The sequence below is a fragment of the Canis lupus genome, chromosome 15 (assembly GCF_011100685.1).
Source record: "Canis lupus familiaris isolate Mischka breed German Shepherd chromosome 15, alternate assembly UU_Cfam_GSD_1.0, whole genome shotgun sequence".
NCBI lineage: Eukaryota > Metazoa > Chordata > Mammalia > Carnivora > Canidae > Canis > Canis lupus.
In genome coordinates, this window is record NC_049236.1 from 44,092,159 (window position 1) to 44,103,809 (window position 11,651).

At 33.5% G+C, this 11,651-nt stretch overlaps 1 protein-coding gene across 2 annotated transcripts in view; it reads left to right on the forward strand.

Annotated features, from left to right (window-relative positions):
* The window catches only part of ABCE1 (ATP binding cassette subfamily E member 1), a 31,926-nt gene that overhangs the window by 17,632 nt on the left and 2,643 nt on the right, over positions 1-11,651 (forward strand). For both annotated transcript variants that reach the window (XM_038558893.1, XM_038558894.1), the window contains exons 10-17: positions 2,408-2,529; positions 5,186-5,407; positions 6,592-6,651; positions 6,754-6,812; positions 8,556-8,666; positions 8,956-9,098; positions 9,208-9,330; positions 10,750-10,861. In XM_038558893.1, the coding sequence (XP_038414821.1) occupies positions 2,408-2,529; positions 5,186-5,407; positions 6,592-6,651; positions 6,754-6,812; positions 8,556-8,666; positions 8,956-9,098; positions 9,208-9,330; positions 10,750-10,861 (952 nt within the window). The remainder of the gene's footprint in view (positions 1-2,407; positions 2,530-5,185; positions 5,408-6,591; positions 6,652-6,753; positions 6,813-8,555; positions 8,667-8,955; positions 9,099-9,207; positions 9,331-10,749; positions 10,862-11,651) is intronic.

The window sequence follows — 11,651 nt, forward strand, 5'->3', positions numbered from 1 at the left end:
TACATTTTGGAATTCTGTGTAAGCTCCATTTAAAAGTAGCAATATCAGAAGGTTTGACCTGGTTTTTTTCCCTTTTCAAAGCTAATTAAAAGCCCCTAAATGGTATACTATGCTGCCTTATACTGAGTCTTGAAGATTTTAATGGTAAAAAGAAATAGTTATTCCAGATAATGGAACATTGCCAACAAAGACACCAAGGCAAGGATGAGTATTGGCTCACTTGAGTGATTTGCTGTTGTTGTTTTTTTGGGGGTTTTGTTGTTGTTGTTGTTTTCTTAAGATTTTATTTATTTATGAGAGAGAGGGGCAGAAACATAGGCAGAGGGAGAGGCAGGCTCTGTGCAGGGAACCCGATGCGGAACTCGATCCCAGGACTCGATCCCGGGACTCCAGGATCATGCCCTGAGCCGAAGGCAGATACTCAACCATTGAGCCACCCAGGCGTCCCTGATTTGCCGTTTTAATTGATGCTTCTTCAGTATGGTAGAAAACATTTCCTCTTAATATTTTCTTTTCATAATTAGACTTGCCCTTATTTTTTTTTTCCTTTTACCACCTGATACCTAAATTGCTGTGATACCTTCCTTTAAAAAGTCTATGGTTCTTTCTTCTTGCCAGAGTAGTCTTTCTGAAGTGATATTTTTTCTTATTTTTCTCTTATTTTAGAACTGTGCTGTACCCTCTAGCCATACGTTGCTATTTTAATTTTAATTGAAATAAAGATTTATTCCTTCAGTCAGACTTACCCACATTCCACGTGTTCCACATCCCAAGGAGCTACTTGCTACCATATATGGACACTAGAACATTTTCACAACCATAGAAGGTTCTACTGGACAATGCTATTTAAGAACCTACCATTAAAAAAAAAAAGAACCTACCATTTTCCTTCATTGTCAGCATAAGTCCAAGTTCTTTTGTCATTCAACAGCTTTGTTAAACATATTCTTAGTACATATCACAAGATTAAAAGCCATAGAGGTGCTAAATGTGTTATATAGTCTAACTTCATAAAATTGAGGAACAGGTTATAGAAGTACTCAAAAATAATAAAATCCAAGTATCTTTTCATAGTTACAGGGGGTCAAGTGTTTGGGAAAGTTGATTTGCGTATTAGGAGGAGTGTTCTATAGGTTGAAATTGTGATGGATCTTAAAAGTGTTGAGTAAGATTTCAGCAGGTGAGGATTTAGACAGGAGACCATTTAGGAGAAGGAACAATCCCTTAGACACAGGGAAATGGAAAAGTGGATTATTCAGGAAACAATGAAAGATCCATTTTTCAGTGTATCTTAGATATTCATGAAGAAAAATAGTACCTGAAGTTTTGGAAAGTCTTGAAAGAAAGTCTCAGGATGTTAGTTTATTTGCAACTGAGAGCCATATCTGGGAACCTGAAAAAGATGAGGTTTGTTAAAAGTCTATAGCAATATTGAAAGAAATCTGAGAGCCTGAACTAGAATCTAGGCAGAAAAGGAAAGGATGAAATAAATACACATGTTGAGAAATTCGAGTTGACAGACTTGACAATTTAAGCAGTATATCATTGGGAATAAAATTAGCTTTTTTAACAGGAGTGATGATTCCATTAATACAAATATGGAGATTTTTTATTTGTATAGGAAACTAAGTTGGAATTTGAGGTGTCTGTAGGACATTGCTTTTTTAACATTTTGAACCAACTTGAATAGGAATAAAGTGCTACATAAAAGTGTCATAACTTTTGTTTGCCTGATATTTGTACCATAGCAATACTGTGTTCTTACCACTTCAAAAGTCATGTCATAATCTCCCACTTATAAAGTACTTCAGTACACACCTGTTTCCTTTCTGATCTTCACTGGATTTTATATCTAAACATATTTGGCTGTGTAGGTTTTTTGGTAATGTTTCATGTCTATTCAGTTTTTTCCCGAGATAAATTGAAAATTCCCAGATTAAGTGTTCCGTTGTGTTCTCTATATCCCCTACTACAGCTGACATACAGGACAGGACAACTAGAAAGGCTTAATGTATAGGATGAATAGCATAATAAAGAGTTTAGGCTACATCAGATTAAAAAAACCTATTGTAATTGTTTCTGCTTGGTAAAGTGTATTTTAAAATGTGTTCTTGATTGACAAAACACATTTATTTCACGTATTCATAAGTTGTTTCCTGTTAATTTTTTCCTCTTCCTTTTAGTGTAGGAAAACAATTTGAAACAAAAGACTGATAATGAGTCTTACTTTAAAGAATATGTTTTAAGGCTTTGTTTAATACGGTCTCTACATTTATTTTTTTTTAACGTTTCTATATTCCTTGACATTTACACTGTTCTGTGTAAGAGTTTAAATTGTAATTAAATATAATTTTAATTTCATTATGTTATGTTACATTTAAAAATAAAAATCTATATTGATTTGCAGATATATCATTGTGGTGGAGCATGATCTAAGTGTATTAGACTATCTCTCTGACTTCATCTGCTGTTTATATGGCGTACCAAGTGCTTATGGTGTTGTCACTATGCCTTTTAGTGTAAGAGAAGGTAACTTGAAAAACTATTTCCACAATGCTGTATTCTCTTTCACTCTAATGCTTAGAAAATGTATTATTGTTGATATTAAGTAGTTACATGTTGCTCTGATATTTATCTAAAACTCCGATCTGCCAAACCGCTGAGCCACCCAGGGATCCCCTTAATGGAATTTAATCACTCAACAGAATGTATATATAGGAGGTTATAGCCATCGGTTGTTATTCAAAACATTTCATGTTGGAGAATTTTCAATTGGAAGGGGTAGAAATGCTTTTTCAATTTCACTCTTTGCGATCTTAAAATTTTTATTAGATTTTGGCTTCGATAGCATCATTATAGTATTTGTCATCTTTATCTTTGAAAGGCCAATACCAGTAGTAAAACTCCTATAATTGATTTAGTGCTCATCTTGGTTTCATGTTTCAAATTTATCTGTAATCTAGATCTTAAGTTTGTAGTAGATTGTCTAAAAACTTCATAAGATAGTTTAATAAGCATATTAAAATATGAAAGTTTAGTAAGTAATCAAGTCTAATTAAATAGCTTAGTAAGTTTAATAAGTAATCAAGTCTAATTAAATAGCTTAGTAAGTGTATTTTCATTTATTTCGTCTACTTTCAGGAAAGAGGGATTCTCTGGCCTCTCTTTTCCATGTCTCTTATCTACCTAATAAGTTAGGCAAAAAATAATAATAATAATCTACCACTAAATGGCTCTGGAAACAAATGTCAGTGCATTCTCTACCTGGTATGCCTTTTTCCTTTTAATTTTTTTGCATTTCCTTCCATTGATTCTCTCCTTTTTTACTTTATACTTCATCTCTCCAGCTGTGCCTTCAGCTGACAATCTAGAACAATTAGGAACATCCAAAAGGACTACCTAGTTCATACTTTGAAAAAATACCATATTTTAGAAGAATAATTATTTGTGTTGTCTTCAGATTGGGCAGGCTCCCTTTTTTTTTTTGAAAGCAGTCTCTTCAAAGAGATCATTTCTGATATACCTAAGAAGCTTTTGGAAAAAGACATTTATATTGTGTCATACACTTGCATAAAAAGGCAGTGGTAGCTTTTCAGTTTATAAAGAATACATAAAATGTTTATGTTAAGATAATAGAATTGCTATCACCTACTTGTACATTTGAGATAAATAGATGCATATGTTAAGGAAAAAGTTGTGAGATTGCCCAGTTTTCTTTCCAGTAGTCTTAAGAGATGATAACAGGAACAATTATTAAATTTTTTGTTCTTCTCAATTAGCAAGCATTTGTTGAGTACCTACTCTATAGCATTTGGTAGGTCCAGAATTGCACTGATAATGATGTAGGCTGCTGGCATTCACTCTTCACAGTACTAGTTAGAAATGCCATGTCTAAAAGCTGTATCATTTAAGAAATGGTTCCTGGTGAAGTTTTTGAGGTTCCTCATCTGTTAAAATAATTCAGGTAAACTGAGCTTACTTTCTGCTTCCCATTAATGTACTGAAATTAATGTGACACATATATGTAAAGGCTCTCCTTGAACTGTAAAGGCAGTTATACCTTGAACTATTTTAAATTGACAAACACAGTAGAAATGGAAGGACTGGTTTGTTAATGGTTTTTTTGCACAGTCACACTTTTCTGAGCCTCATTCCCTTACCTGATGAATTAGGTATCTGGATTAAATAGCCACTAAGGTTTCCTTCAAGTTTATGTTCCTATTTAATTTTTGGTTTTAATTTTTTTAACCTCCTATTTGTAATTTTTAAATAGCTGTAAGTTAAAAAAAAATATGCTGTTTTTGGCAGAATAAGTTTGTCTATTCATTTGTTCTTTCCACAAATAATGAATATCTGTGTTCTAGGCTGAGGCTGTAGACCCCCTGATATGGCTCTCAATTCCAAAGGAGACGAGTAGCATCCTTAGGCTTTCTTTTAAGACCTTGGCCAGGCTTGAGCTTTTTTTTACTATCTTAAATATAGGAAACACTGAAAACATCTTTTCATTTTTCCCAAATAATCCACTTTTTCATTTCTGCATCTGCCATTGTGGATCTTAGCAGTTTTAGTATAGAGGGATTATCATGTATGTTTTCTTTCAGTTACTAAAGTCTGTTTAGATAATGATGTTTATTTTTGTATAGGGAAGCCAAAAAATATTAAATGAGGTCAGTTTATTCCTATAAATGTATTACAAACCTGCAAAATTAATCTGAAAAAAATGGAATATATATTATGACTTCAGTTTGTGATACCTAGCTCTCATGTGAAAATGCATACTCCTAAAAAAATTATTCCTCGAACTATCATTTTATGTCGCTCTGAAAAGATCCCATTTTTACCTTTGTCATTTTTTCAGAAAAATTGTAAGTTTTGATTTTAAAATACAGAAATGGCACCATATTCTTTTGCGTAAAACCTGATGGAAAAAATCTTATAAAAATCACATTAAAAATCATATCATATTGAAAAGTTATTGCTTTGTGTATGTAGGCACATATATTTGCAAAAGTTATTTCAACTTGAATTAGATACCTAAAACACCAATGTTGTCATTGCATGCTACCACAAATCCACAGAAATTTGAAATCTATGCTTAGATTGCTCTCAAAATAATTTCTTGCTGTGGAGAAAGACTGGTCTTTAATTGATCTTTACTAATCTTTTGTCAATGACTTTCCACCAGGCATAAACATTTTTTTGGATGGCTACGTTCCAACAGAAAACTTGAGATTCAGAGATGCCTCACTTGTTTTTAAAGTGGCTGAGACAGCAAATGAGGAAGAAGTTAAAAAGATGTGTATGTATAAATATCCTGGAATGAAGAAAAAGATGGGAGAGTTTGAGCTAGCAATTGTAGCTGGAGAATTTACAGATTCTGAAATCATGGTGATGTTGGGGGAAAATGGTAAGTTTTCCTTTATTACATTTGAAAGTCTCTTCTGGGGGATCCCTGGGTGGCGCAGCGGTTTGGCGCCTGCCTTTGGCCCGGGGCGCGATCCTGGAGACCCGGGATCGAATCCCACATCGGGCTTCCGGTGCATGGAGCCTGCCTCCCTCTGCCTGTGTCTCTGCCTCTCTCTCTCTCTCTGTGACAATCATAAATAAATAAAAATTTAAAAAAGAAAAAAAAAAAGAGTCTCTTCTGTTTATCCAATAACTTAGTTATTCCATGAAAACTTTGACTCAGATGTAGGTCTGGGAGCTAGAATGAATGAATCCTCACATTTTGTGACAGTGTATGATTTCCTGTTATTGCCATTCAGTCAAGTATATCTTTTGTTTCATAATCTGGGGTGAAAATAAGATTTTTTTTTTCTAAACTAGTTTTTCTTTATATAAATTGATACGGCATTTATTCGTTTTAGAAAAAACGGATGAGAAAGGGAAGGATAAGTTAGGTAATGCAAAAACAATCCAGTTTAATTTTTTTTTCTTGCATTTCTCCATTTGCGCTCTCATTATTTTAAATTCAGGCTAGTCTGTCTTTGTAAATAGTTCTATTACCTGAATTTTCAATATTAGATTGCTGTAATAAACAGCTATGAGTTGAATTTGAGTACCAAATGACTGGTATTGCTTTCAAGATTTAAAAAAAAAAAAAAAGATTTTAATTCTATGCTTAGAGCTTATTAAATCTATAGAAATTCCCTAGGAAGATTTTACAATGTAACAGGCTTTAGCTTAATGGAAGAATTTTGAACTGGGTTGCATTTGACTTAAATATTTCATGTAAACAGACTTTATAAGGATGGCATCAATTGGAACAGTACTATATTACTCAACAATAAATTGTATTGGTATTTTAGCTAACTAAGTGTTCTAAAAGCTAACCCAAGATTTGTATTTTATAGACCTACCTTTATTTTAAAGTGGTTATTAATAAGATTTATTATTCTTTACTATTCCTAATTAGTTTCAAATGATACTTCAGAGGTGAACTATGAAAGTTTTAAGTATTTTTCTGTATAACTTTTAAAATTTAGTAGTGTCAGTGTGTATCTCTAAAACTAATTTTTAGTAGTGCACATAGTGATTTCCTGTAAATGTGAAACATCTTTCAAGTTCATTTGTTGTATATCGTGTTGGCAGGTACTGGCAAAACGACATTTATCAGAATGCTTGCTGGAAGACTTAAACCTGATGAAGGAGGTACTGTTGTATGTTGTTGAATGTTTTTACTCTGTCCCATATAGGAAACTTTGAATATAATGAGTAATTTCCACTGTCTTCTTTATTTGCATTATTTTGCAGGCGAAGTACCTGTTCTAAATGTCAGTTATAAGCCACAGAAAATCAGTCCCAAATCAACTGTGAGTTATTATTCTGTTACTTGGTTATTAAAATGAAAGTTTATACACATAACACACAAAGCACACGTGTAGCTTTAATCTTTCACCGTATCAAAATTCTTCTCCAAATTAGTTTCTGTATAGTTTTACCAAAAGTGGCTAAGGAAGAGTATTAAGATGTCAGTCCTTGATTCATTTCCAGTGTTAGGAAATGCCTTTAACTTTATTCACCATCTTTTTCCAAAACAGAAACCTAAGGAGGGGGCACCTGGCTGGCTCAAGTTGTTGGAGCTTGTGACTGTTTATCTTGGGGTCTTAAGTTCAAGCCTTATGTTGGGTGTAGAGCTTACTTTAAAAAAAAGAGGGGGGGGGATCCCTGGGTGGCGCAGCGGTTTGGCGACTGCCTTTGGCCCAGGGCACGATCCTGGAGACCCGGGATCGAATCCCACATCGGGCTCCCGGCCTGCTTCTCCCTCTGCCTCTCTCTCTCTGTGACTATCATAAATAAATAAAAATTTTAAAAAAAATTATAAAAAAAAAACCATCAGCAACAACTTAATGTGTTTTGTGCTGCAGATAACACCAGCAAAAAAAAGTAAAAGGCCACGTACAAGACAGAATACATTTGCAAATTATTTATTTAATAATTGCTTATCTCTAGAATATACAAAGAACAGTTACAACTCTGTTTAAAAACAGGCAAAGGATTTGAATAGATTTTTTTTTTCAAAGAAAATGTACAAATGGCCAAATAAGCACATGTAAAGATGCTCAGCACCATTAGTCATTAGGGAAATGCAAATCAGAACTACAGTGAGATTTTGTACACCCACTAGGATGACTTTAAAAAGTAGTAACAAGTATTGGTGTGGATGTGGATAAATTGGAACCTCCTATTGCTGATGGGAATGTAAAATGGTAGAGCCAATAAAAAAAAAACCTGTCAGTTCCTTGTATGGTTAACATAGAGTTACATATGAACCGCATTTCCACTCCTAGATACATACCAAGGAGAAATGAAGACCTGTCTCAGAGCACAAATTTGACACAAATGTGTTATTCATAATAGCCAGAAAGTGGAAGAAAACAAACTCAATGTCCATCAACTGGTAAATTGATAACACAGTATGGTATATCAATGAAATTGAATGCCATCGGTCATTAAAAATACTGATAAATGTTAAAATATGAACCTTTAAAACATTAGGAAGTTAACCTCCTTTGGTTCTAGAAGTGTTGTAATAAATTTCTTAACTATAGTATTTGCCCTTAGTACCACTTTATTCACCTATATGAGATAGCTTAAAATAAAAGTTTTATTATTGACCCTTTGTATAAGCTTAGCTTTTAAGTTCTGACTCTGCCCTCCTTAAATATCAAGCAAAAGACATCTTAAGTTCTTCACTGTTACATTATGCATTTTGTTATCTTACTCATTGCCAAAGAGAAATTGATAACCACACTGACCTTGAGAATTATTCCTAGTCTCAAATGATATCTTTCTTGAAACAGTCATCATTTACTACTTTTAGAGTTAAGTTGTTTTTTTTTGTTTGTTTTTTTTTTTACTTATTGGACATGATGGGTTTTTTAATATAAAAATTTCAGAACATGCCACAGACAATAAGCATAAAAATACTATCCTATCTGTGGGTGGCAAATTCATCTATTTTTGCTCTGGAGCTTAACTTTGTCAAGATTCATAATTAGGGGAGTTCTGTACTGAAATAAAATTTCAATACTTTTTTTTTTCACTAACCACAGGGAAGTGTTCGACAGTTGCTACATGAAAAGATAAGAGATGCTTACACTCATCCACAATTTGTGACTGATGTAATGAAGCCTCTACAAATTGAGAACATCATCGATCAAGAAGTACATATTCTGATTTTTGTCATTTTATTATTTAAACTTTGGGTGGCTCTACATAGTTCACTAAAATTCTTCTCCAAATAGGGATCCCTGGGTGGCTCAGCGGGTTTGGTGTCTGCCTTCGGCCGAGGGCATAATCCTGGAGTCCCGGGATCGGGTCCTGCGTTGGGCTCCCTACGTGGAGCCTGCTTCTCCCTCTGCCTGTGTCTCTGCCTCTGTCTCTCTCTCTCTCTCTGTGTCTCATGAATAAATAAATAAAATCTTTAAAAAATAATAAACACACTTCAAATAGGTGCAGACGTTATCTGGTGGTGAACTGCAGCGAGTGGCTTTAGCACTTTGTTTGGGCAAGCCTGCTGATGTCTATTTAATTGATGAACCATCTGCATATTTGGATTCTGAGCAAAGATTGATGGCAGCTCGAGTTGTCAAACGGTAATGTATTGCTTTTAATTATGTGTACCAGTATGCAATCGTGCTTAATACAGCATTTGAATATTTGATAATATAAAACTGGAAACATTTTCAAAATCATATATTTTAGTTTCATACTCCATGCTAAGAAGACAGCCTTTGTTGTGGAACATGACTTCATTATGGCCACCTATCTAGCAGATCGAGTCATCGTTTTTGATGGTATTCCATCTAAGAACACGGTTGCAAACAGGTAAAACTATCTTCTGAAACATTCAGAAGTCCTTATAAGTTCTAACTCCTTATAAGTTCTAACAATCAGAAAATTATTAGTCAAAACTTCGCAATAAGCTTATAAACATTAATGATACCATTTTATTTTTAAAGGAAAGAAGTAGCCAGAAATTCTAGGAATGATTGTGTGACTCACAGGATTATTAATGTTGAATACTAGAAGGGACTGGGTAGACTAGTGTTCAGACTGTAGTATAGAACTCCTGACCCAGGGGAATAAGCATGCAGAGATCTGGGCTGCTTGCCTTTTCTTCCAAGTTAACTTTTGTCTGCTTAATTATTTGGATTTTCAAAACAGGTTAGGATTTTGATTCCCTGGAAACCACTGATGTTATATATAGCAGATAAAACAGGATGCACATAGGTTACATGATTTGCCCAACTTAGACTGCTAGTGGTAATGTTCACAGTGGACCCCAAATATCTGGTATTGATCTATAGCAGAGTCAAAATGAATGATTTTACTGTTCCCCTTTTTTTCTCTAATTTTACCTTATTGGCTTGATAGCACTTGTGATATAGAGAAGCCTAACATGTAAATCAGTTTATGAGAAATTTCTTAAACTTTTTAGCGTTAGAACCTTACATTAGGTTGAAACATACGGAATTACTGAAATGCAGCCGTCTTTTTCTTGTCAAAATAGCAATTGCATGTGAGTCCAACCTGTTTTCTGATAATAGGGAGGAATGGAATTCCTATTTGAATAATTCATCCAAAAAATAAAGAACTTTACTGAGCTTCTTCCCAAAATTCCTTTGTTTTCATTTTAAATTTACTTACCAATTGAGAATTAACATATTTCTTTGAGAGGGAAGTTTTTTGAACTGTATAATAGCTTACTTGAATAACAGTTCTTTGTATTTATAAAAATGCTTAAAATGTTCCACAGGTTTGTTACCGTTTAGTATGATGTAAGAATTAGTTTGGGTTAAAAAAAGATGGATTAAGCATGGAAATAGAAAAAAGAGTTATGAGTACAATCCATAGTGCTGTACATAGTCCCTCCAGTGCAAAATGTCTGATGTTAATGTTACTTTTGTCTATTAAATTTTTTCTTCTTCCCTGAAAATGTCAGATTAGAAATTCTGTAATCTCCTAATTAATGATCTTTCGTTTTTCTAAACTAGTATTTCTTAAATGTTTCTTTTTCCAAATCAGAAACATAGTTTAAACTGGGTTTCTTTTACCCAAAAATAATATAGCCAAATAGTCCAAGCAAAGACCCTTCTGAACATAGAATTTATGATTGTACTATTATCTAGATGACTTATGATTGGGGAATTTCAAGGAACAGTGCTGCTTAATACTCTTCATTCCAAAATGTAGTTAAATTTATGGGGTAAATTTTAATCACAGTTAACCTTATTTTTCCTCTAGTCCTCAGACTCTTCTGGCTGGCATGAATAAATTTTTGTCTCAGCTTGAAATTACATTCAGAAGAGATCCAAACAACTATAGGCCAAGAATAAACAAACTGAATTCAATTAAGGTAGGTAAAAAAAACTATATTAAAATCAGGAATAATTTCTCGTAATAATTGAAAGGAATATTTCAAACTGGAAGGCTATTTCACAGGAAATTTTGTCATTTCATTCTAAGATTCATATTTTTCACATTACTATCTGATGGCATCCTTCAGTCTGGTAGGCAGTAATTATGTTGTAGTTGCTATTGCTCCATGGACTTAGACGTGTTCATGTTGTCTATGAGTTGTACCCACTGTTGTACTGCCTGTGTTGAGTTTAATTGCCATTTTAAATGTCTTCAGAAAGATTATACTAATTCACTGTTGAAACAAAGCAGTCATTTTTACAAAGACCTTAACCAGTTTCTCTCATCTATTTTTCTTGTGCATACACAAGAGCCAACACCTGATTAAAATATTTTAAGAATGCAGACAAGCTCTTCAGTGAACATAAAATTCTACACAATGGAAAAACATTTTGTCAGTGTAATTGGCAACAATTTCCTTTCTTTGTGGTACATAAAATTATTAACTATGCCTCCTACAATTCGTGTACTTTGTGAAATAGTTTTTTTTTTTTTTTTTTTAGAAAGCAGTAATCTCTTGGTCCCTCGGGGGGAAAAAAAGTGAGCTCTAAAAAAGCATTTCTGTGTTTTTATCACCTGCAATACCTACTTAAAATGCTGCTTACATTTCACGGCCCTCTAACTCTTATCCTTAATACTAGCTTTTACTAGATTTTATTATTTTCATATTTGTACTCTAGCTTTGCTATTAAACTATGATCTCTTAGCAGAGACAAGGTCAGTGTATA